The sequence below is a fragment of the Silurus aristotelis genome, assembly GCF_946808225.1.
Source record: "Silurus aristotelis genome assembly, chromosome: 11".
Taxonomy (NCBI): Eukaryota; Metazoa; Chordata; class Actinopteri; order Siluriformes; family Siluridae; genus Silurus; species Silurus aristotelis.
The window spans coordinates 3,881,550-3,908,684 of NC_139584.1; the positions used below are offsets into that span (position 1 = coordinate 3,881,550).

General features: G+C 39.3%; 1 protein-coding gene across 1 annotated transcript in view; it reads left to right on the plus strand.

Moving 5' to 3' along the window:
• myo1f (myosin IF) overlaps positions 1–24,312 on the plus strand; it is a 35,492-nt gene extending 11,180 nt beyond the window's left edge. The window contains exons 5-28 of the mRNA XM_083554873.1: positions 2,017–2,104; positions 2,805–2,894; positions 3,002–3,133; positions 4,496–4,630; positions 4,907–5,039; positions 7,061–7,257; positions 7,677–7,757; positions 7,838–7,924; positions 8,283–8,369; positions 9,276–9,443; positions 10,736–10,821; positions 10,915–10,996; positions 12,665–12,771; positions 14,069–14,167; positions 15,036–15,180; positions 15,535–15,649; positions 17,500–17,669; positions 19,049–19,194; positions 19,986–20,132; positions 21,492–21,640; positions 21,738–21,794; positions 22,630–22,831; positions 23,183–23,355; positions 23,514–24,312. Of these exons, the coding sequence (XP_083410999.1) occupies positions 2,017–2,104; positions 2,805–2,894; positions 3,002–3,133; positions 4,496–4,630; positions 4,907–5,039; positions 7,061–7,257; positions 7,677–7,757; positions 7,838–7,924; positions 8,283–8,369; positions 9,276–9,443; positions 10,736–10,821; positions 10,915–10,996; positions 12,665–12,771; positions 14,069–14,167; positions 15,036–15,180; positions 15,535–15,649; positions 17,500–17,669; positions 19,049–19,194; positions 19,986–20,132; positions 21,492–21,640; positions 21,738–21,794; positions 22,630–22,831; positions 23,183–23,355; positions 23,514–23,590 (2,953 nt within the window). The 3' untranslated portion in view covers positions 23,591–24,312. The remainder of the gene's footprint in view (positions 1–2,016; positions 2,105–2,804; positions 2,895–3,001; positions 3,134–4,495; positions 4,631–4,906; positions 5,040–7,060; positions 7,258–7,676; positions 7,758–7,837; positions 7,925–8,282; positions 8,370–9,275; positions 9,444–10,735; positions 10,822–10,914; positions 10,997–12,664; positions 12,772–14,068; positions 14,168–15,035; positions 15,181–15,534; positions 15,650–17,499; positions 17,670–19,048; positions 19,195–19,985; positions 20,133–21,491; positions 21,641–21,737; positions 21,795–22,629; positions 22,832–23,182; positions 23,356–23,513) is intronic.
• Positions 24,313–27,135: the final 2,823 nt, after the last annotated feature.

The following is a 27,135-nucleotide window of genomic DNA, read 5'->3' on the forward strand; positions in this document are numbered from 1 at the left end:
CTATATCTTTCATTGACACAGCAAACTTCACATGGTCTACGATCTTGTCCTTGTTTTCTAGAATTGTGCTGGTTGGACTATTCATGTTATAAGAACGAGTGACGTCTACCATCTTTACCACCTCAGTCCTATCTCTCAATTATTTTGTGTTCATTAGCAGTCTCACATCATCGCTGCTTTTCCGCTTTCTTACGGACATCCTGGGAACTGTACTTCTGTTATAACCTACCATATGTTGTACAGTGCATTAATTCAGAACGCTGATTAAACTGACCGCAGCCTACCTGTGTGTTCAACGTTTAGAACTCACGGCTTTCAGCTAATCACAATCCAGGATTCACATTTACTTTGGTACATGGTGCAATATGGTATCGTGCACCCACATGCCGGACATGTGACAACGTCTGGCAGACACGTGAGCTAATCCGTGATTTGTTCGCATCTTTGAACGTTCGCAATGCGAAGGGTTGTTCGTAACCTTCGAAAATTTGCAACTATACAGGGGACCTAAATCCCATCATCAGTCCGCCGAGGACCTGATTGTGGTTCGATGCTTGAATATGAACTATGAGTGAAAAAAACAACAATAGCAACATTACATTTAAAAATTAAAGCCTACACAAACTAGCATTTCTTGGAAGTTGTACAAATATTAATTTATATTACTCAGGAAATTAGCTGTACTCAGTTTCATTATTAAACTTTGTTGCTATCCGGGGTGCTCCTGGGTTTGTAGCAGGTACTCTGAACAACCTTGTCCACGTTACATGCTACTTACATCCTGGACACTGTACCACTGTACAACGGCTTGCAGCAGAGTGCACGCATGTAACATGTGAGTTTCTTCTACGATTTCTTTGCATCTATGAAAGTTTCGTAACTTTGATGTTTGTAATTCGGGGATATACTGTGGGTGGTAGCTTAGTGGTTAAAGCATAGGACTTTGGATCTAAAGATCCTGAGTTCAAATCCCAGCCACACCAAGCTGCCACTCCTGGGCCCCTGAGCAAGTCCCTTAACCCCCTCAGTTGTATGAATGAGATCATTGTAAGTCGATCTAGATATGGGCATCTGCCAAATGCCTTAAATGTAAATGTCACACATTGTTAATTCGGCTTAATCTGTAGATAGTGAGGGGGAAAAACCTAAGTGCCAACAACTGTATAAATCCGAACTGCATTGAAAAAAAATATGCTAATTCCAAGAAGACTGCTGCGTAATGCCGTTACAGAAGCTATACGGGGTCCTAAAACCCATCATCAAACTACCGAGGAACTGGATGTGGTTTGAGGCTTGAACATGAGCTGTGAGTGAAATAGACATCCATTAGCAGCATTAGCCTCTACCATCATTTTTTTTTTTTTTTCAAAAACGACACACGTTAGCATTTCTTGAAAGTTGTACAAATACTCGACGAGAATAGCCAGGAACTGAGCTGTACTCAGTTTCATTATTAAACTTTCATTTTTGGTATTATCCTGGACACTTCTGGGTTTGTAGCATGTACAGTGTACCCTGAGCAACCTCGTCCACCTTACGTTTTGTTTTGTTTTTCTTCTCAGAAACAATGAGGAACTAAAAGCATAATTTCCTCCCTGGTTATAAGAAGTGCTAACTCGTTGCTAAGTGGTTCATCTGAGCAGCTGCCAAGCTCAAACTGTTATGTCAGATTTAGAGCATTAAAGGACACTTTTAATATATGTGTGTCTGTCTGATAGAAAGAGAAACGGAAACAGAAACAATGTGTGTTCGAAAGGTGTGTGTGAGACTGTGATATGATCTGCTGTGGTTTTTGCACATGTTTAAAGGCGTGATCATATAAAAAATATAGATTTAACAGCTTTTATGCTTCAAGCTTTTATTTCTATTTTCGGATCCATAGGGTCCATTGTATACACTGGTACGATGCTCTTATCTCACTTGATGAGTATACTTAATCTGTGTGTGTGTGTGTGTGTGTGTGTGTGTGTGTGTGTGTGTGTGTGTGTGTGTGTGTGTGTGTGTGTGTGCGCGCAGTGGAGAGAGTGGAGCAGGAAAAACAGTGGGTGCCAAGTACATCATGGGCTACATCTCCAAAGTGTCGGGTGGTGGAGCAAAAGTTCAGGTACTCTGCATTCTGGAATATATATATATATATAAAAACGTATGCATCCCTGTTCATATTAGAGGAACTCCATGTTTAATAATAAACAGATATTTATTTCATGCTAAACCATGATGGAAGGAGTCTCCAGTGCAAAGGGGCTCAGGGGAACCTCTTTTTATTTTTTTTACCTAAGGGAAGAGAAGTAACTCTTTTTGGATCATGATACTGTGTTATTAATTAATTTCCTTAATTTCACAAGTGCTGGGACTTTTTCAGCCGTATGTGGTTCCTCTACAAGAAACTTACCACAAAGATTGAATATTTGGAAGTGGGAGAATGAAATTTTCCCTTCACTTGAACTAGGAGAGCCAAACCTGCTCCAGCATGACAATACCCCTGTATACAAACCCAGCTCCAGGAACATATGGTTTATGTAGAGATCTTAACCCTTTTAAATAACTATTACTAAAACCCTTTTGGCTGAATGAATCTCACCCAAATCTCCACAAGCACATTCCAAAACCTAGTGGAACATCTTGCCAGAAGAGTGGAGGTTATAATAACAGGAAATAGGGACTAAATGTGGAATAGGATGTTAAAAAAGTGCATAACAATCTCAATCTCAGGTGTCCACAAACTTTTGATTGTATAGAGTACGTTATTACATTTAAATAACAAATTTATAGTGTTTAAGTGCATTTATTTCTTTGTTCCTCAGCATGTAAAAGACATCATCCTGCAGTCCAACCCTCTACTAGAAGCCTTCGGAAACGCTAAAACGGTCCGCAACAACAACTCCAGCCGCTTTGTGAGTCTCATGATGTATTCTTTTTTCCGAAAAAAAATAATCCCTCAATCGCAGACTTTACTGTACTGTGTGTGTGTGCCTGATCATTGCATCTCGAACGAAAACAGGGGAAATACTTTGAGATTCAGTTCAGCCGTGGAGGAGAACCGGATGGAGGCAAGATCTCCAACTTCCTGCTGGAGAAGTCTCGGGTCGTGAGCCAGAACGAGAACGAGAGGAACTTCCACATTTTCTATCAGGTCAGATTGAAAGCGAGGAGAACCGTAGAAGCAGAAGATAAGAAAAAGGAGAATAAGTTTTTAGCTGACAACAAAAAAAACCCTGCATATTTCTGCACAAGTCTAGACAGAAAAGGATGTATTTTAGTAATGAGAAAGAGAAATGGAGTGTGTCAAAAAGGTCATACAACAAATAAACAAACTTGGATATATTTAGAGTAGTCATTGTGCAGCTTGTATAGCAGTACAGATTTACTGTCTTATGAAAATAACTCAGGATACAGCTATTATTGTCTAAATATCTGGCAACCAAAGTGAGTACACCCTCAGTGAACATGTCAAAACTGTGTCCAAAGTGTGAATGTTTTGTGTGAACACCATTGTTATCCAGCACTGCTTTACTCCTCTTGGACATGAAACTGCACAAATTGTTGCTAGGATCCTCTTCGACTCCGCCATAATGACATCACGGAGCTACTGGATGTTAGACACATGGTGCTTCTTGAACTTCCACTTGAGGATCTCCACAGGTGCTTAATAATGTTCAGGTCTGGAAACATACTTGGCCACTCCATCACCTTCATCTTCAGCAAGGCAGTTGTCATCTTGCTGGTGTGTTTGGGGTCATTATTATGTTAAAAAACTCTTTCTGAAGGAAGGGCATCATGTTCTGCTTCAAAATGTCACGGTACACGTTAGAATCCATGTTTTTCTTAATGCACCGCAGCTCCCCAGTACCAGCAGCACTCATGCAGCCTCGGACCATGATGCTACCACCACCAGACTGTAGGCAAGACGGTTTTCTTGGTGCTCTTCACCTGAATATCGCCACACATTCTGGACACCATCTGAGCCAAACTAATTTATCTAAGTTTCATCAGACTAAAGGACATGGCTCCAGTAATTCATGCTCTTGGATAGGTCATCTTAAGCAAATAGATTTTGGGCTTTCTTGCTCAGCCAGTTTCTGCACCTGATGCACAGCACAAGGATTCAACTTCTTTGATCGACCCTTGTAAAACATTTTCCCGAGTGTCTTGGAAAACCATTGTATGTTACTGATCTTCTTACAGCTTCAGCATCTTTGTGGAGAGAAACAATTCTAATTCTCAAATCTTTAGAGACTCTTTACCATGAGGTGCCATGTTGAACATCCAGTGGTCAGTATAAGAGAATTAGACATGAAGCAAATAATTTGAACTGCTCCAATACAAGAATTTGTGTGGTTCTGTCAAGCAGACAAAAACATGAACATGATGAATAGGACATGTGGCTTTGCACAGTTACATGACGTACAGATGTTATATATAAAAAAATATGCATGCATTTCCAACGTTCCATTTTCAGCAAGACATCACTCTTAATAATCTTTTTTGATTCCAGTTGATCGAGGGATCTTCAGCCCAGCAGAAGGAAGCTTTAGGGATCATGACTCCTGACTATTATAACTACTTAAACCAATCAGGAACCTACAAGGTGGACGGCACCAACGACAGCCATGACTTCCACGAGACCATGGTGAGACATTTATTCAGGAATGAAAACACTCAGGATAGTGCTGTTACAGGAAAACGATCACACCATCCAAATCATTTACAACCTTCCTGCTATAATATTATTATTACCTCATCAATAACTGTTGCCATGGAAATTATACCATGTTCAACAGTATACCTTTGATCGATGATATCAGATATGGCAAATAAGCTCTAAATGTTGGTGTGTGTGTGTGTGTGTGTGTGTGTGTGTGTGTGTGTGTGTGTGTGTGTGTGTGTGTGTGTTTGGTTGTTGCAGGAAGCCATGCAGGTCATCGGGATTCCTGGAGACAATCAGATGCAGGTCCTGCAGATTGTAGCTGGAATCTTACACCTGGGTAACATCAGCTTCATCGAGGTGGGAAACTATGGCCAGGTGGAGAGCACAGACTGTAAGTGTTAATTTTGAGACCTTTTGGTTTTTTATTTGCTCTAAAATACAGTTTAAATAAAATTAAGTCTGAATTGTAGAATTGCTGAACCAAAGAGTTTCTTACTGCAACACTTATAAAAACATACTGTACATTGTATAGTCAAAAGGTTGTGGAAACCTGACCATATGATTGATGTGCTTTTTTGGACATCCCAATTCCACATTTAGTCCCTATTTGCTAATATAAAAAACTCCACTCTTCTGGAAAGAGTCCCACCAGCTTTTGTGGAGGTTTGTGATCATTCACTAACAAACGCTTTAGTTAAGCTTTAAGCTAAAAAATTCCTCCCAAATGTGTTCAATAGAGTTCAGTGGCGGACGAAGTACACAAACCATGTAGTTGAGTTAAAGTAGAGATCTTCTTCTTCTTCTTTTGGCTTCTCCCATTAGGGGGCGTCACAGCGGATCATCCGTCTCCATACACCCCTGTCCTCTACATCTGCCTCTTTTACCCCAACCATCTGCATGTCTTTCCTTACCACATCCATAAACCTTCTCCTTGGTCTCCTTCCTGGTGGCTCCATAATCAGCATTCTCCTACCGATTTACCCCATGTCCCTCCTCTGCACATGTCCAAACCATCTCAATCTCACCTCCCTCACTTTTTTTTCAAAACGTCCTACATGCACTGTCTCTCTAATAAACTCATTTCTAATCCTGTCCATCGTCGTCACTGCCAACGAAAACCTTAACATCTTCAGCTCTGCTACCTCCAGCTCCACCTCTTGTCTTTTACTCAATGCCACTGTCTCTAATCCATACAACATCGCAGGTCTCACCACAGTTCTATAAAGTGTTAAAGTAGAAATGCAATCAGTAAAATGTGACTCCAGTAATTGTAAAAGTGTCCCTTTAAACTTTCACTTGAGTAAAAGTACAAAATTATTTGCTTTCAATAAGTATCCAAAGTACTACGATTTATTATAACTATAATGTTCCTATTATCATTTTTATCACAAGACCCTTTACTTAATCAACTCAGTTTATGTGAAAAGACTTTAATGTTACTTTTAGCACACCAATTAAATTAAACTGATAATAATGAGTCAAACACTGATTGATATCTATTAAATAATTGCAAAAATAAAGCCACGTGTGTTGTGGCGAGGTCGAGTCAGGAGTTTCTTCCATTATTTATTCCTCCCTAAATGTTCTGCTTGCTGTTGAACCGACGCTGTATGTTGGTGATAAGTAGATACACCAAGCGGCAATCGAAACACGTTTCAAACAGAGCGTGTGCTCGACCCTGATTGGTGGATTGCTGCGTGTTTGACCAGTTACGTTTTTATCCTCATAAATCAAAACGAACGACTGATTTCCCAAAATGTAGTAAAACGAAAAATATTTGGCTTTGAAATGTAGTTAAGTTCAAATGGAAATACTTGGAAAAAGCTACTTAAGTACAGTAAAAGATTACATTTATTTTGTTTCTCTCCACCAATGATAAGGTTAAGATCTTCCACCCCAAACATGTAAATCAAATCTTCATGAAGCAGGTTTCTATACAGGGGGGCATTGTCCTGCTGGAACAGGTTTGAGTCTCCTAGTACAAGTCAAGGGGAAGAACCACCAAAATCAGGTCCATATAGTGTGCATTACTAATTGTATATTTTTTAATAAGCTTTTTGAAAAGTACACCAATAGAAACACCGCTACACATGCTCGTCTATGTTTAATGATCGAATCAGCCAATCACATTGCAGCAGCACATAAACACATACAATCCTGTGGAAACAGCTCAAAAGCTTTATTTCACAACCAACGTCAGCATGAAGCAAAAGTGCAGTTACTGCACCTTCTAAAAAAAGTAACAGCTTAACCCCTGTTCTACTTCTACCCAGACTGCAACATAAATCTCCACACGTGACTCGATCGGTTCAGCGTGACCACATTTCCTACATTTAATAGATTATTTGCATTGAAGATATTTCCAAACGTGATCTCTCTCTCAAGCTGGTAAATGCTCTCTGTTTTGCTTAGTACTGGCTTTCCCCGCCTACCTGCTGGGCATCGATCAGAACCGGCTGCAGGAGAAACTCACCAGCCGGAAGATGGATTCCAAGTGGGGCGGCAAATCCGAGTCCATCGACGTGACGCTGAACCAGGAGCAAGCGTGCTACACGCGTGACGCTCTCGCCAAGGCCCTGTTCACTCGTGTCTTCGACTACCTGGTGGAGGTCTGGATTTACTGCAAAACTTTCGTGCATGTGCACAATTACAATGTTTTATTAATTATTATGGAAGGTTTGGAGAACAGTTTGGAGAAGAACCACTTTAAAAAATCAGGTGTCCCAATACTTTTGTCCAGATTGGGTACCATTTCCCACTGATATGTTATAATTTTTTATATGTGTAATGTTACTCATGTTACTGAAAAACCATAGAACGCAACATCTTTTGCCTTTAAGATATTCCAGTTACAGGTTCACCTCTTTCCGTTAAATGAACATCTCCTTATAGAGAGGATGTAGATGTAGATAAATACACACATTTATGTTTTGTATTTTTTATATAAAGTGTTGTGAGCTGTCCGATTTACTGAAATGTTACAGCCATGTGTTTTGAAATCGAAATGATTTTCCATTCGTATAAACAGGCCATAAACAAAGCCATGCAGAAGCCTATTGAAGAGCTCAGCATCGGAGTTCTGGATATTTACGGATTCGAAATTTTCCAGGTGAGTCAGTGTTTTTATATTGATCTCTTTGCTGAGATTATGTGAGATTCTGGTCTGAAAGTAACTGATGGTCTCTGCAGAGGAACGGCTTCGAGCAGTTCTGTATCAACTTTGTGAATGAGAAACTGCAGCAGATCTTTATCGAGCTGACTCTGAAGGCTGAGCAGGTACACCCACGTACAGATACTTGTAACACATATCACACATAAACAGCCTTACACGTAATTATACACGTACACACACATACTGATGCTTACACATGCTTGCACACACGTATACACACTCATAAAGACACATTCTTACAAACACGCATTTACACCAGTTTACACAGGCGCGCAAATGCCTACATACGCTTATACACACACCTACACACACTTACACACACTTACACACACTTACACAGATGCTTACACAAACACATTTACACACATGCTTACAGCACATCACAGAAACACTACATTTTTTACGATAATTGTTTTTGTTGTTGTTATAATTATTGATTATTTATTATTGTTCCCCCAAAAGGATGAATACGTCCAGGAGGGGATCAAGTGGACGCCAATTGATTACTTTAACAACAAAATTGTGTGTGATCTCATTGAAAACAAACTGGTGAGCTCACAGGATATACAGCTGACACATTTTTATCACCATCTTCAGGAAAAAATGCGATGTGTAAAAACTCGTGTGTTAATGACGTGTTACCCAGACAATGTATTATGCCACAATACAAAGAGTTTGTGTGTGTGTGTGTGTGTGTGTGTTTATGTGTCTGTGTGTGTGTGGGTGTGTGTGTGGGTGTGTGTGTGTGTGTGTGTGTGTGTGTGTGTGTGTGTGTGGGTGTGTGTGTGGGTGTGTGAGTGTGTGTGTGTGTGTGTGTGTGTGGTCAACAATTATTATTATTATTGTTATTATTATTATTATTATTATTATTATTAATATATGAATGTAACTACTTTATTTTTAATTATTATGTGATTTTAGCTTTTGATTTGTAATGTTTGAACACCTGACCAAATGATTGATTTGTGCTTTTTGAACATCCCATTCCACATTTACTCCCAATTTGATTATAATAATAACCTGCACTCTTCTGGGAAGATGTTCCTCTAGATTTTAAATTGTGTTGGTGTGAGATTTCAATCAGCCACAATGTTGTGAGTAAAGTCAGATACTGATGTAGGTGAGGTGAGAATGCCTGGGGTGCAGCCAGCATGTAAAATTCATCCCGAAGGTGTTCAATAGCGTTTATAGGTCTATAGTAGGAGATCTTCCATCTCCATAGTAGAAGATCTTATTGAAGCCGAAAAAGCCATCCCGATACATTTGTTCATAGAGTGCATTTGTGAACCAAAAACATCATCCATATCATTTTATTTTCATTTCCTCTACCTCGCTTGCTTTCTTCAGAACAACCAAATGAATATTTTGCTTATTATATGATGCTAAACGTTTAATAGTTTGAGTTCACTTCACGCTCACTCCCCCCCCCCCCCTCTTGTGCCACTTCTTGTGCAGAATCCGCCGGGTATTATGAGCATCCTCGATGACGTTTGTGCCACCATGTATGCCAAGGGCGAAGGGGCCGATAGCACTTTACTGCAGAAGCTGCAGGCTGCAGTGGGAACGCACGAACACTTTAACAACTGGAGCTCTGGCTTTATTATCCACCACTATGCAGGCAAGGTGCGCAGCTCCGACCTCTATATAAATGGCACGGATTACACTATATCACAGCAAAACGCCACCGTTTGTCAGCATAATTGCAGTTCCACACAGAGACACACAGTTATTCTAAACATTTCCTAATGACCTTAATGAGCTAAAAGGGGGATTTTTTGTATGTGGTTAATTTATATAGTAAATACGGTGATTTCAAATAAAAAAATAGGTCGAGGCTCAGATTTAATTTGACGAACTGAACAAAAAAGTGTCAAATTAGATATTAAACGAGAAATTTTACTCCAACAGCTTCGTTATTTCTAGAGACGCTGTACAGACGCACATGATCCGCTAACAATTTACAAGGTGGTATCAAAAGGTTTTGAGACAAGCTCTGTTTGCGAAGAAGTACTTTATTTATCTACATTTACACACTATCTTCAAAAGCGCCCCCCGGCATTCCTGCCGCTTCTGGAATGAGTTCTGCAAGTCTTCTTCTCTAAGCGTGTCAAGCACCTTCTGATATTCGTCCTGGATCTCCGCAACAGTGTCAAAAAGACGACCTTTTAGCTGCAGCTTCATCTTGGGGAAGACAGTGAAGTCTGGAGGAGCCAAATCTGGGCAGTAGGGTGGGTGCGGAAATGAGATCATTTGAATTGTTCTCCGACGATCATCATGCACGAGTTACCGAACGGTTTCGACGTTTTTGGGTGTTGAGCTCGTCTAAGGTCTTCCTGATCTCTCGTCATCTTCCAGTGATGTTCTTCTGCTCTCGAAGCACCTCGAACGACTCGTTGCAGCACCGCTGTATGTCAAACATATGCCAAACATCTCAGTAAAAGATTTGCCCAGTTTCAGGCAAAATTTCACATTTGCTCTTTGTTGTAACTTGTTGTCCAGGATGAAATCGCAGACGTGGTAACATTACGTGGACAGAATAGCGGCAGTTGGCACCATTAAACTCAAAAGTTTTTGATACCAACTCATAATTAAGCTTATTCAAATAAATATAGCCTTATGGCATCTGTCTCCGTGCATGATTTTGAGCAACGGAGTAGTACCGTTGATCTGAAGCTTTATATACAATATGTAAGGAAAATATTTAGTGATAAAATATCAGTCAGTTTTGCTCTGCAAACATTAATAGCTTGGGAAGTGACCATTGTGTAAGGGAATAATCCACAACTAGGTGTCCACACCATCTAGCCCTAGATTATCCCTTCCTTAATATATTTATTTCTTATCAATGTTAAAAAAGTTATTGCTGTCCAAATTGTTCCCCCAAAAGATGACCGAATTATTTTGTCTCAATTCAGGTATCCTACGATGTCAATGGTTTCTGTGAAAGAAACAGAGATGTGCTTTTTACCGACCTCATAGCGCTAATGCAGAGCAGCGAACAGTAAGTATATGCGCTCTATATTTAGAATCGACCTTCTAAGTGAGGTGTAACGCTGCAAATGTGAAGCTCGAACAATATTATTCCTTTTCACAGTGTCTTCATACGCAGCCTGTTTCCTGAAAACCTCAACACTGAAAAGAAAGGCAGACCAACCACCGCGAGTTCCAAAATTAAAGTAAGATCAGGAAACAAATCATTTTTAACACAAATCATCAAACAAAAAAACAACAACACAAAGTCAGAAACCAATTAAAAGAAAACAGGGTGGTCTAAAACGTTCACCAAGGAACATCCTAAACAGCCCATTCCACATTTAGGGTATAATAACCTCCAGCCTTCTGGGAAAGTGTACCACCAGAGTTTGGAGTGTGCTTGTGGATATTTGTGCTCATCCAGCTACCTGGGCATTAGAAAAGTCAGGTAATAATGCAGGGTGAGGAGGCCTGGGGTGCAGTCAGCGTGAAAAATTCATCCCCAAGGTGTTCAATAGGGTTGAGGGTCAGAGCTCTATAGCAGATCTTCTACTCCAACCCTTGTAAACTACATCTTCATGAAACTAGCTTTGTGCACAGGGGCATTATCATAAAGATTTGGTTCTCCTTGTTTAAGTAAAAGGAAAATTTCATGCTTCCATATCCAAAGTCATCCTACTTTGTGGTAACAGTTTGAGGAAGAACCACATATGGCTGAAAAAGTCAGGAAAAAAAGCATTTTGTGTATTTGTTAAACAAAGATTTTGAAGTACAAAACATCATACTCCATTGTCCAGGTATTATTAGTTTTATTCTATAAACCTAAGTCCAAGACTGCAATTTCAGAATGTTACTGGTACTCACCACCACACCATTGCTACACTTCTTTAATGAATTTTTGTAGCTATTGCATCTGATATAAAAGACTGCCACTCTATGACAGAGCCAAACATGGACCAGCAACCCATTTGCCTGATATGTATCTCACCCCACACTGCTTCACCTGTTCCTCCATCTTTTACCATTGTTCCACTGAGCTCTCCATTCTCTACCACAGCTCCATGGACCCTCTTATCCACTAAAGAGACCCCATCCTCTACAAGTGCTTTAAAGAGACCCCAATATCTATCACTTTTTTAAAGACACCCCATCCTCTACCACTGCTCCAAAGATACCCCATCGTCTATCATGTCTCCAAAGATACCCCATCCTCTATCACTTCTCCAAAGATACCCCATCATTTATCACTTTTTAAAAGATACCTCACCCTCTACCACTGCTCCAACCCCCCCCCCCCCCATCTTCTACCACTGCTAAAAAGATGCCCCATCCTCTAACACTGCTCCAAAGACACCCCATCCTCTACCACTGCTTCAAAGATATCCCATCCTCTACCATGCTAAAAAGATGCCCTATCCTCTACCACTGTTCTAAAGATACCCCATCCTCTATTACTGCTCCGAAGACCCCCCCAGTTATCTACTACTGCTCCAAAGATACCCCATCATCTATCACTTCACTGATTCCTCTATTCTCTACCACTCACCTCACACCCTTCTTCCTCTAACACTGCCCCACTGATCCCTCCATTCTCTACAACTGCTACACTAATCCCTCCATCCTCTACAACTGCTAGATCAGAGTTTTTAGACTGATTTAGACTGAAATTTGTAATCTGTTTCATAATGACCCACCTGCTAAAACATAATAAATGTAAAAGTACTGTTATTGCTTACGAAGTCTTTCGCTAGCCAAATGGGTTTCCTGTGAGGTCTTGATTGTTTTTCGGTGGTTGAGATAATTATATGTGCTTTATTTAATTAATTAATTATTTAAAAATTATTGTGAAAATAATTAACTCTGGTCTACAGAGGCAGGCGAACGAGCTGGTTGATACGCTGATGAAATGCACTCCCCATTATATTCGCTGCATCAAACCCAACGAAACCAAGAGGCCCAAAGACTGGGAGGAGAGCCGGTGAGTCTCAGAGACACTGCTTTACTTTCGGGCTGGTAAACGCGGTTATAGAAAACGATCAGTGTGATTCAGTGTGATGTGGTTTAACATGAAGCAGAGGAACCCTGATGTTTTTTTCCTATACCAGCATATATAACTGAAGTGTTTTATTCATCATGCTGGCAAAAACGATTTCCTCTTCCTGTGACTTCAGACTCAAACGGTTCGTATTGTTCAGTTTTATTTTATTTAGCTCTGTTTGAACAGTGCTTTGAAGAATGGAGACACTGTCACAAAGCAGCTTTACAGGAAAGTTAATAATTGATTAATTGGTCCCTATTTATTTAACCCCAATGAGCAACCACCCACCCCACCCCCCCCCCACCCACCCCCCCCTAACCACCACCAACACACACACACACACACACACACACACACACACACACACACACACACACACACACACACCTTGAAACACTATGAGGAAGAAACCTTGAGAGGAACCAAACACAAAAAAGGAACCCACCCTGACACAACGATTGTCCATTCATTATAGTTTCATCATCAGTGGGGTAATCAAGTGTTCATTGGTAGAGACTTGAATGCAAAATCGTCAAGGCTTCTAAGTGGCTCCATCCACAGTTATCTCCATTGTACAACCACAATTCCAAAAAAAGTTGCAAAATGACGCTGGGTAAAATGTAAATAAAAACAGAATGCAATGATTTGCAGATCTCATAAACCCATATTTTATTCACAATAGAACATAGAAAACATATGAAATCTTAAATTTACAGAAATGTACCATTTTAAGGAAAAAATGTGGTAATATTTAATTTGATGGCAAACATCAAAAAGTAATTGTTATTCAAATTAAACAGTTGGAGAAAAAATAGGTAAATTGACAACAGGTCAGTAAGATGAGTGTATGGGTATAAATAGTGTGTCTTAGACAGGTCCCTCAGAGGTATAGATATACACACAGTTTTTATACACAACTTATTTCAGAGCTTTGCCATGAAATTAAAAGTTACCTTTCTTTTTTCTCCTTAAAATGGTATCTATTTTAAGTTTAAATATTTGATATTATTCTTGGTTTATTGTGAATGAAATGTGTATTTTTCAGATTTGCAAATCGTTGCATTCTGTTTTTATTTACATTTTATACAGTGTCCCAACTTTTTTGAAATTGAGGTTGTATCTTTAAGCTGTTTATGTGGACCCAACCTTATTCTCTTCCTCAGAAGCAAGTGGTTTCCATTGTTAGTTTGTTTTTAAGATGACTGCATGTGAAGCCTATCATGATGCTTGTCCTCAGGGTGAAACATCAGGTGGAGTATTTGGGTTTACGTGAGAACATCAGGGTGCGCAGAGCCGGGTTCGCCTACCGCCGAATTTTCCAGAAGTTTCTACAGAGGTGAGTTATTAACGTAATATTGACTGATGACTGAAGCTCTGTTTATACGGAAGTTAAGTCCTTGTAGGTGTTTATTTCTTTGACGAGCAAACACTTCTAACAAGTAAATCAGGAGACCTGTCATGTGTTCTCCCCTTTCCTACAGCACTCTGCGTTACAGCAGAGACAAGGTCAGATAGATGTTTATGAGGTGACGTGTTGCTGGTGGTATAAGGGTTAAAGGTAAAGCTTTGTAGAGAACTGGACAAAATAAAGGAATAAAACGACACCACATTGTTCCCTCTACAGTAGCTAGGAAAAAAGCAGGGATTCAAACTGGGTAATGTAGCAAATGGTTCCCAGAGCTACAGAAAAAGTTAGAGCTAGATACCGATAGCTAGGTTGGACTGTACTTGCCGATAACCAATTAATCAACCGTAAAAAAAAAAAAAACATACTCCATGTAAATTATTACTGAACTTTATAACAAAAATAAAAAAACAGTACTGAAAATGTGCTAAATGAAATAAATATGAATATATCGATCCTAATAAATATTGAGGTAGATAAAAGACATGCATTTAAACTGAAACAATCAGTTACATCCAAAATCTAAAAAAACCACAAAAAAAACATCAAACAAACAGCACATGGTCTCAGTAATTCGCCTCTAGAGATCACTCTCGTACTGTATAATGCAACCCGGAAAAACTACAAATGTTTCCTGATAGCCAATGGTTCCAGCAATCAACTATCGGTGCCGATTAATCTGCAAAAACGATTAATTGGTCGACCTCTAATTGAAGATCAAGGAAAATAATAAAAATTCATAAAATGAATGTCAAGACAGTGTGCTATTAATGCTTATGCTTGGGTGTTTGTGTCTCAGGTACGCTATACTGACCCCAGAGACGTTCCCGCACTGGCGTGGAGGAGAACAGCAAGGTGTCCTGCATCTACTGCGCTCCGTAAATATGGACAACGATCAATACCAGCTGGGCCGCACTAAGATCTTTGTTAAAAACCCAGAGTCGGTATGAGCGAATAAAACAAGTCTATGCTAACGTCTGTAGTCCTGTAGCTAGTCTCTTGGCTGATGCGCTACATTAAACTAAAGAACTAAAACCATTGCACTTGATTGGATAAAATGTCAAGCAAAGATTTGCTACAAAAGCCTGTAGGGTTATGTTTAGAAATTTTTACTGCACTATAGATGATTTTAACAATATATGGATCTGTTTTGCTGAATGATTTTGTGACAGGAACATCTAAAATCTATGTAATCTATGAAATAAAAATACATTCAAGCATTCTGTTTTATAAGATAGACCTAATCGAACTACTATTTAGCTCCAGGTTGATTAAAAAAAACCCTCTTTCGCTCTCAGCTGTTTCTGCTGGAAGAGATGCGCGAGAGGAAGTTCGACACGTTCGCCAGGACCATCCAGAAAGCCTGGAGAAAGTACATCGCCAGGAGGAAGTACGAGCAGATGAGAGAGGAGGGTACGAGAGCTTTAATAAGCTATAAACCATAAAGCGAATACAGGTTTTCTGTTAATAGTTAAACTTGCAGTTCACAGAGATCACAAACAAGTTCCACCAAAGAAACCATGCATAATTCATCAGCAACAGTTTGCAGACGAGTTTGCATTTTGCAAAATTGCAACATGTAAACGTGAGGGGTTCAGCAAGCTGCTTTTCCTGTTTATTGAGTCTGATTTGACTCACCAGCGAGCAGCGATAATTTTTGGGTCCAGACCTTGAACCAGAGTCAATTGAACTAGAGCTGATTTCTGAACAAAATTAAATGTTAATAATAACCAGTACTATGTATCAGTATGTCAGGAGAAAGACAAAATTAACAGACAAATACATTCAAATGAAAAATAAAATAACCACTGATATTTTTTTTTTTTTGGTAGGAAATGCATTGCATGTTAATTCATTGATTTCAAAAAGGCAAAAGGTCAATGCAATACATCTAAACGCTAGATGTCGCAATGCTAATAATTAGACATGACAGTGCAAGCTAGCTGAATGCTAATAACTAGACCTGACCGTGCAAACTAGCTTAATGCTAATAACTGGACATGACAGTGAAAACTACCTGAATGCTTATAACTAGACATGACAGTGCAAACTAGCTTAATGCTAATAACTAGACATGACAGTGCAAACCAGCTGAATGCTAATAACTAGACATGACAGTGAAAACTACCTGAATGCTAATAACTAGACATGACAGTGAAAACTACCTGAATGCTAATAACTGGACATGACCGTGCAAACTAGCTTAATGCTAATAACTAGACATGACAGTGCAAACTAGCTTAATGCTAATAACTAGACATGACAGTGCAAACTAGCTGAATGCTAATAACTAGACATGACAGTGAAAACTAGCTGAATGCTAATAACTAGACATGACAGTGAAAACTACCTGAATGCTAATAAATAGGCCTGATAGTGAAAACTATCTAAATGCTAATAACTATACCTGACAGTGAAAACTACCTGAATGCTAATAACTGGACATGCCAGTGCAAACTAGCTTAATGCTAATAACTAGACATGACAGTGCAAACCAGCTGAATGCTAATAACTAGACATGACAGTGAAAACTACCTGAATGTCAATAACTAGACATGACAGTGAAAACTACCTGAATGCTAATAACTGGACATGACCGTGCAAACTAGCTTAATGCTAATAACTAGACATGACAGTGCAAACTACCTTAATGCTAATAACTAGACATGACAGTGCAAACTACCTGAATGCTAATAACTAGACATGACAGTGAAAACTACCTGAATGCTAATAAATAGGCCTGACAGTGAAAACTACCTGAATGCTAATAACTGGACATGACAGTGAAAACTACCTGAATGCTAATAACTGGACATGACAGTGAAAACTACCTGAATGCTAATAACTAGACATGACAGTGCAAACTACCTGAATGCTAATAACTAGACATGACAGTGAAAACTACCTGAATGCTAATAACTAGACCTGACAGTGAAAACTATCTGAATGCTAATAACTAGACCTGACAGTAAAACCTATCTGAATGCTAATAACTGGACATGACCGTGCAAAGTAGCTTAATTCTAATAACTACACATGACAGTGCAAACTACCTGAATGCTAATAATTAGACCTGACAGTGCAAAAGAGCTGAATGCTAATAACTAGATGTGTCTCCTTTGGAATGTTTTTACTTTTGGAATGTTGTATGTAAATATTTAAAATATCGTCAAAATATTTGGTGAAAGACACTCAACAAGGGGACACTGCCTTTAAAAAACCAAACTATCTTAATTTCTGTGGGGTTTTTTTTTCTTCTCCAGCTTCGGATATTCTCTACAACTCGAAGGAGCGGCGCAGGAACAGCATTAACAGGAACTTTGTTGGGGATTATCTGGGCATGGAGGAGAGGCCTGAACTGCGTCAGTTCCTGGCCAAGAGAGAGCGAATTGATTTTGCTGACTCGGTGAATAAATACGACCGCAGATTTAAGGTAAGGTTTTAGAAGTGACCGGCTGACTGAGAGCTGACTGAAAAGATAAAGGATTTCAATAACATTCGATTTATTTAACTGAGTTTTATTACGTATTTTTTAGCGAGAGATTGCGTGCGAATTACACAATCGACCCATTTGTTCATTGTATTCGATCAATGACAAAGTAGTAAAGCGATCTTTCAAAAAGAGAAAGTAAATATAAAAATAAATAAGTAAATTAAAAAAGTACATATATTGATTAAAAATGTCATTGTCGTTGCACACTGTATGAACCTGGAACTATATGGTTCTATGGTTAGGGTTGTTTATAAGCAGCGCATTTCTTTAGAACGCTGATTCAACTGACGGCAAACTACCTGTGCTACCTACAACTCTGAACTCCCAGCCAATCACAATCCAGTATTCAGACTGAGAAAGGGATAATGAGCTTTAACGAGTGGCGACAATTTAAATTATTGATGAGACGAATGATTTGATTAATCAAATATTTTTCATTCAAACGCACAAACTACCTGAATGCTAATAACTAGATGTCACAATACAAACTATCTGAAGGCTAATACCTAGATGTGACTATACAAACTATCTAAATGCTAATAACTAGATGTGACAATGCAAACTAGCTAAATGCTAATAATTAGATGTTACAATAAAAAATAGCTAAATTCTAATAACTAGATGTGACAATACAAACTATCTGAATGCTAATAACTGGATGTGACAATGCAAACTAGCTAAATGCTAATAACTAGATGTGTCTATAGAAACTAGCTGAATGCTAATAACTAGATGTGACAATGCAAACTAGCTAAATGCTAATAACTAGATGTGACAATATAAACTAGCTAAATGCTAATAACTAGATGTGACAATACAAACTAGCTAAATGCTAATAACTAGATGTGACAATGTAAAATAGGTGAATGCTGATAAATTTTGCAATAAAAACTATATAAATGCTAATAACTAGATGTGATGAGACAAAATAGGTAAATGCTAATAACAAGATGTGAGGATATAAAAAATTTTGATTTGATTTGGTAATAGCTAAATGTAATGAGACAAATTAGCTGAATGCTAATAACTAGCTGAATGCTAATAACTCGATGTGACAATACAAACTAGCTGATTGCTAATAACTAGATGTAATGAGACAAATTAGCTGATTGCTAATAACTAGATGTGATGATAGACAATAGGTGAATGCTAATAACTTGATGTGACAGTATGATATAATGAAGGGCCACAATTGAAAGGATTCAATAAGGCAAATGGTTTTATGAATTATATGTTTTTTTTTATTCGCACATTATAATTATTACCAAAAGCAGCCACTTACAACACTGATGTGTAATCTTTCTGGGTTTTTTGTCCAGTCTATTAAAAGGGATTTGATCCTGACACCAAAGGGCATCTACCTGATCGGACGAGAGAAGATCAAGAAGGGCCCGGAGAAAGGCCAGATCAAGGAAGTGCTGAAGAGAAAACTCGAAGTGGGGTCCATACGCTCCGTTTCGCTGAGGTTAGGATCTGTGAAAGCACTGACTCATTTCTGCAAATCATCTGCCTGTTTTGCCCACCAGACCGCAGCAGAGCCACCGCACGTCAGTCACCTAGCGCTCAGTGCAGGGGCTTGAGGTTTGATCATGAGGGTGTGAAAATATCTCAGATCACTTCCATGAGCAGACATTTGTGTTTAAATATCCGCAGCACTGAAATCCCTCGCGCAGTAATTATCATGAAATGATCACGTGTGGCATGAAAATATATAAATATAACATATCATTATCTATATCAAATCTATATCATTTATAATGTTTAACATATACATTGTGGAGCAGCTGTTTAACACTCATTGAGGTGAGTTCTATAGTTTGATGGACTCAGAAATGATCTCAGAAGTGCTCTGTGGTTGGATGAATCTGTCACTGAACGTTCTCCTCACACCGACTAGTGTTTAGTGGGTGGGAGGAATGATCCAAGATGGAATGCACTTTGCGCAGCATTCTCCTTTCAGACACTATGGTCCGAGATTGACAACATTGTCATGCTGGAACTTGTAAGTCAGGTGTCCCAATCCTATTGTCTATACAGTGTATTTAAACATGTATCGTATGAACCAGATTCATTCTCCATCATCTCAATTCATGAAGCGATTTATTTATGATCTGAATTAGGATGCAGACAGAATTATTCCAGTACTGAGACTGGGAATTTTTTCAGCATGTCCATATCATTTATTTTTTAAATGTAATTATTATTTCGTTCATTTGTTTATTTATTAACTTAGTTTTGACTTGTTTTCGGCTCTAGCACAAGGCAGGACGATTTCTTCATCCTGCACGAGGCTCAGTACGACAGCCTGCTGGAGTCCCTGTTTAAGACCGAGTTTCTGAGCTTGCTGTGTAAGCGCTACGAGGAGCAGACCAAGAGCAAACTCACACTGGTCTTTAACGACAGGTATACACACACACACACCTTTGAGATGGGAAGTAATGAAGTACGAATAATTCCTTACTGTATTTAAGTAGATTTTTTTGCTATCAGTACTTAATTTTTCATTTTTTGGACAACTTCTGACTTTTAATTATTTAATTTTTACACAAATATACTTTCTTCTTCGTACATTTCCAAACCAGACTCATTACTTTAGTTTGAATCTCTTTGGTGACATGATCAATGTTTACACATTTTTAGCACATCAACCTATTTCTTGTAATTGAGCGGCTTTTTTAATCTACCACTGGTGTACCATTTACTGGCTCTCACCCACCACAGACGTGGGCTAGTTTACGAAGCTCACAACGAGCAGGCAGAAGGCAACAAGAAGTCTGGAGTTAACGTGGATGAGACAGAGGGAGTCAGTGATGCAAACATGACTGAGAACAGAGACGTTCATCATCTTTTCTATATGGTGGATGTTCAGCCTGGAAAGATTCATTAGATAACGACATATAAAATTCTTTTATATTAATATATTAATATGACGTGAGGTTCAGTTACCAGCGTGACTAAAACAGGTAGTAGTAATGAGCCAAAACTTATTTTAAAACATAAGTATCTCTACTTCTTCACTTCACATCTAAAGGATGTGTGTACTTCTGCAATCTCTGCCACACACACACACACACACACACACACACATATACTCAGAGTAAGATATACACTTTAATCATCCTCCTAAACTACTGATTGGAAGGTCAGCGGTTCAAACCCCAGTGTTGCCAAGCTGCCACTCTTGGGCCCTGATGCCCTGAAGCCTCTGTGTTCCAGGGGTGATGTATCACAGCTGACCCTGTGCTCTGACCCCAGCTTCCTAACATTGTTGGGATATACAAAGAAAGAATTTCACTGTTCTGTGATGTGACAAGTACAAAAAAAAAGCCCCCTTTATATACACTATATTGGCAAAAGTTTGCGGACCCCTGATCATAAGTACGGTATGTGATTTTCGAGCATCGCATTCGACATTTAGTTAGAATTTGCTCTTCTGGGAAGCAGTCAACCTGGGGGTGCAGTCAGCATGTAAATTTCATCCCAAAGCTGTTCGGTAGGTTTGAGATCAGAGCTCTAGAGCAGGCCGCTCAAGATCTTCCTCTCTAAACCATGCAAAGAATATCTTCATGGAGCTGGCTTTGTGCACAGGGGCATTACCATGCTGGAAAAGGTTTGGGTTTCCAAAGTTCAAGTGAACGCAAAATTTTATTATGCTGCATCTAAAGACAGTCCTGTACAAGGACTGTCTTTGTGTGTGTGTGTGTGTGTGTGTAAGCTAAATGATACAGAATGCATTTAATCCAAGTGTGATAATCCGTCAAGGCTGGAGTTTCGTGTGAAGAAGGAGGGATGGGGAGGAGGAGGGAACCGCATGCTGATGTTTTCTAGAGGACAGGGAGAAATGGCTGCGATCAAACCTGCCGGAAAAACTCTGAACATCAGCGTAGGAGACGGACTGCCCAAGACGTCCAGTGAGTGACGTGTTGCTTGATTGTCTTTGTGACTCTGATCTGTCAACATGCAATACGGCTTCAATGAACACGGAACATTGTATGTTTCTCGTTGCAGAACCGACAAGAAAAAGCATGCAGCCTTCACACGGAGGCCGTCAGGCCCCCAACCGAGGTGTGTTTCATCGTATTCCTGTTTACATTACAACACTCTCGAATTCTTATGTCTGATTGGTCGTAAGGTGTTCATTGAGTCTCTGTAACTTAGCAGTTTAGCGGCAAAGAGCAGATTTGTTTGTGAATTCACTCTTTCCAAAATGTTACTGTTACTATAGTAACGGCTTATTAGGGGACTATACAGGTACGTGCCATATTAACTGACAAACTATACATTATAGAGCTGTAACTGTTTATAGCTATAATATACTAACTTGTCTAAATGTAGGAGTTTGTCATGGTGACAGAAGCTTCTACATACAATAATATATGCATCAAAAAAGATTTATACCCAGGACAGTCAGTATTATATGCAGGACTTACAGATCTTATATGCAATATAAGGACAAAAGTTTATATACACCTAAGTTTGGTATGCCAAGGAGGCACTCAGTTAAATTTTATTATCCATAATATCACGATATTTGGATAATAAAATTTAACTGAGCGTTTGTAGTGCAAAGAAATAAAACAGAAGGATGCAGCTCTACCTCTGCCATGTTAATCTGTATTCTATGTGACTCTCAGGACACGCCTCCGTCTCCGTTGTGTTTTCGTATTTACGTACGAACGTTACGATCGACATATCAAATACTGGTCTCAAACTATGGATCGCTTTCCAAATAATAAAAGTGTAGCGCATCTACTACTCATAATAATAATCCAGCAATAATTATATGTAAATATATAGTTTTTTGGTGTATATATTTTAACAAAAAAGTTTGTTATTTCATTAATAATAATCTATCAGTGATATCAAATTCACAACAATATGCATATGTTATTGATTACAGGTTACCAGAACGGAGCGGCGCAGTTTTCGCGTGGACACGTTCAGCCGCAGGAGCAGACCTACTCCAAACCGGACAAGTGGAACCGACCGCCCAACGCTGCCCTGCCCAAACTGGACTCTCAGAAAAGCAGACGAGGAACAGCCCAGCACACACAGCCCTCTAACCTGGACTTCCTCAACGTACCTGATCAGGGTGTGTCTGGGTAAGAGAGGAAACACACACACACACACACACACACACACACACTTGTCTTACTCTTCGTCTTACTGATTGCAATATTGAACTATTAGGTATCAGCTAAATACCAATATACATCTATTTATTTTCTTTGAAATGTATCAGTTCTTTGAAATCTAAAGCTAATTGAAATATTTTTTTTCACTCAAAACTCAATCATATACGTAACAATAACCGTAATAAATTCAGCCTATATGCTAATTATTATGACGTCATAACATCTGCCGTTTTTTTTCCTATTATTGTAATTTCATTTAAAGAAAATATTCCGTCTGTTGTTTTTATTTTTTGTACTTTATTATTATTATTTTTGAAGAATGCAAAGAAAAAGAAGCATAAGTCAACGTCCTCCTCCGGCCCCCAGCAGCCGGCCCAAAGCGGCACCCCGACCGCAGGGGCCCCGATGTCGTGCGCTGTATCAGTACGTCGGTCAGGACGTGGACGAGCTCAGTTTTGATGTCGGTGATGTTCTAGACCTCATTAAAGACGGTGAGAAACGAATAAAGAGGCACAAATAAAACTACACAAGATATATGACTAATTACTGATGCGTCTATACTGCCCCCTGGTGGGAGATCATATAGATTTGATAAGTACATGACTAAGATCATCTATACTTTATCCTTCTTTCTTTATTTTTTTTTAAGATATGTCTGGTTGGTGGACTGGCAGGATGCACGGGAAAGAGGGTTTATTCCCCGGAAATTACGTAGAGATGATCTGAGAAGCCCAGAACTCCGCAACTCCGAACGGCCTTGTCTGTGACCTCTGACCTCACTTTGTTCATCAAGCCTTCCGAACCTCCAAACCTCAGGATATGCGTCTGGTGATGACGAGGCGCACGGGTCAGGGACACAAGCGTTAGACATGAGCACACAGGATTCACTGGTAGCGTGTTGTAACATTGCAATGGTCCACGTGCGCTCTGACAGAAACCGGATTAGACTGGAACCAAAAAGGCGTTTCTTCTTTTTTTTTTTTTTTTTTCCAAAGGACAAATATATATGTTTTACTTGCAAAGGCATTATGTTATTTTGAATTATAAATTCCCCCCGACACACACACACACACACACACACACACACACACAGCCATCACTCCTGCTGCACAAACACAACAAGGCACTGTTTTAAACACACACACACAAAATCAAGAATACAGTCCATATGGAGTATTTACCATTTTTATATAGTTTATATCGTTTTTTTTTGTTTTTTTTAATATATATATATATATATAAAGTATTAATGTCATTCCAAGTCTTGAAAATACAAATCAAAGGTACTAATATTCACACTTTACATAAAAAAAAAGCCTCTCTGTAAATGTTTGTGTCTATGTTGAATATTTTTAATTAAACATTATCTTAGGGAGCTTTTCGTTTCCAAAAAAAGCTGTAAATGTTCTTTTTTTCCAAATATGTGAGTAAAAAGGATTCCGCTCCCAGACCTGCTTGATTGCATGACTACGAACGATTATGACTACATTTACATTTACATTTGCGGCATTTAGCAGACGCCCTTATCCAGAGCGACGTACAAAAGTGCTTTGAGTCTCTAGTAATGGATAAACATTACTGGTACGCAAGATTACAAACTTAATATAAATATAACCCTAGAATTCTACAAACTTGGAAAGTGCTACTTTAAGTGTTTCAGAAAGATGAAGGTCTTCAGTCGTCGCTTGAAGATAATCAGGGACTCCGCTGTACGGACATCTAGGGGAAGTTCATTCCACCACCTCGGTGCCAGATCAAAGAAGAGCCTTAAAGTGTACTTACCTCTCATTCTGAGAGAAGCAGGTACCAGTCGAGCAGTGGTGGAGGATCTCAGACAGCGTGGTGCAGTGCGAGATGTGATGAGGTCATGACTATGAGTATGTACGACTGTGATATGATCAGCTAAGCAGGACTAATCAACAAACTTACTGCCAACTGATTGCTGTATGTCTTTATACCTTTGCCTTTTGGAAGGAGTCTCCAGTGTCAGTGGTTTGTTACACTATATGGACAAAAGTATTGGGACCCCTGATTTTCCCAGCCATATGTGGTTCTTTCCCGAACAGTTGATGGCACACGTTTGTACAGGACATCTTTGGATGCAGGACAATTTCCATTTACTTGAACTAGGAGACCCAAAACCCTGTTCCAGCATGAAGATATGCTTTTCATTATTTGAAGTTTCAATGTGTTGGAGTGGAAAATCTCCTGCTATAAAGTTCTCTCTGCACCCAGGCCTCCTCACCTCACCTACAGCAGTACCTGATGAATACAGTCCACACTCCAAAAGCTAGTGGAACATCTTCTCAGAAGAGTGGAGGTTATTATAAGTGTTGACTATGTGGGAAATGGGATGCTCAAAAAGCACATACTCTTTTCAAAAATCCTCTGACTAAACATATATTCAGTTGTAGTGAAATATCAAAAAGCTGATCTTTGCAGATTTCTCTGCGCTCTGCACGCACATTCTTTTGTATCAGCGCTGCGACGAGCGAAACGTATTTACGACGTCATCTATACGATGTACAAGACACTATTGCAGTATTTTGGAAAAATAGCAGACTTCCAGAATCCTTTAGAACACACAACTGTAGATACTCATAAACCAAAGTGGAAATCGAATCGCATCTGCTTCAACTGTTTTTGAGTTGTTCTTCGAGTTTTCATTTTAGTTTCCAATGAACGTTAATTTGAGCTGGTATCTGTGGAAGCTGCACATTCACAGTTGCAGATTTCACAGTTACACGTTTGTAGAACAGGTCCTGCAGGTACACTTTGCATCCAACTGCATTCTTAGAAGGTGCGTAATATTTGAGGACGAGGTGTGAGTGTGTGTATATAAACACACATTTACACACAAAAGGGATTCCTGAGAGTAAAACCTGATTGCCAGTGTAAATACCCATCAAATCCTTTCAACATAAACAGAACACAGATTTCTGTGCACATGTTGCTACTTTATTAACTCGAGCTCTAAATATCTGGAGTCCAGGTCTTAATGGTCTGAAAATGGCATTTCATCAATTGTGTTGTACATTTCAGGTATGTGAAATCACCCACATTAAAAAATGGCCAAACGTAAACACACGTCCTTCACTCGAGTAGAAGTACAGATACAGTTTTAATAGACTCTGACAAAAGTTGAAGTGATAGATAGATAGATAGATAGATAGATAGATAGATAGATAGATAGATAGATAGATAGATAGATAGATAGATAGATAGATAGATAGATAGATAGATAGATAGATAGAACTTTATTGTCATTGCATAATACAGGTACACAGCAAATGCAGTTTGGCATCTACCAGAAGTAGCAATTGTGCAAATAGACATGTGAAGATAAATATGTAGCATATGTAAAGCGTGTAATATTTATATATGTAATCATATGCACATTGAATAAATATAAAGGCTATAGCAGTGCAGAGACGTGTGCACATTATTTAGAAGTATAAGTAAATGGTTCTAAGGCAATGGCATTGAAAACATGTGCAGACACTAAACAAGTCCACTATATATATATATACCGACAGACTGGTTCAGGGTGAAGGTTGGACTGCATCAAGGATCGGCCCTGAGCCCTTTCCTGTTTGCAGTGGTGATGGACAGGTTGACGGATGAGGTCAGACAGTAGTCTCCCTGGAGTATGATGTTTGCAGATGATATTGTGATTTGTGGTTAGAGTAGAGAGCAGGTTGAGAAGAGCCTGGAGAGGTGGAGATATGCGCTGGAGAGAAGGGGAATGAAAGTCAGTAGGAGTAAGACAGAGTACATGTGTGTGAATGAGAGGGAGGGCAGTGGAGTGATGCGGTTGCAGGGAGAAGAGGTGGAGAAGGTGGAGGAGTTCAGGTACCTGGGGTCAACAGTGCAAAGTAATGGAGAGTGTGTTAGAGAAGTGAAGAAAAGAGTGCAGGCAGGGTGGAGTGGGTGGAGAAGAGTGACAGGAGTGATTTGTGATAGTAGGGTATCTGCAAGAAGGAAAGGGAAAGTTTATAGGACTGTGGTGAGACCTGCGATGTTGTATGGATTAGAGACAGTGGCATTGAGTAAAAGACAGGAGGTGGAGCTGGAGGTAGCAGAGCTGAAGATGTTAAGGTTTTCGTTGGGAGTGACGACGATGGACAAGATTAGAAATGAGTTTATTAGAGGGACAGCACATGTAGGATGTTTTGGTGACAAGGTGAGGGAGGCGAGATTGAGATGGTTTGGACATGTGCAGAGGAGGGACATGGGGTATATCGGTAGGAGAATGCTGAGGATGGAGCCAC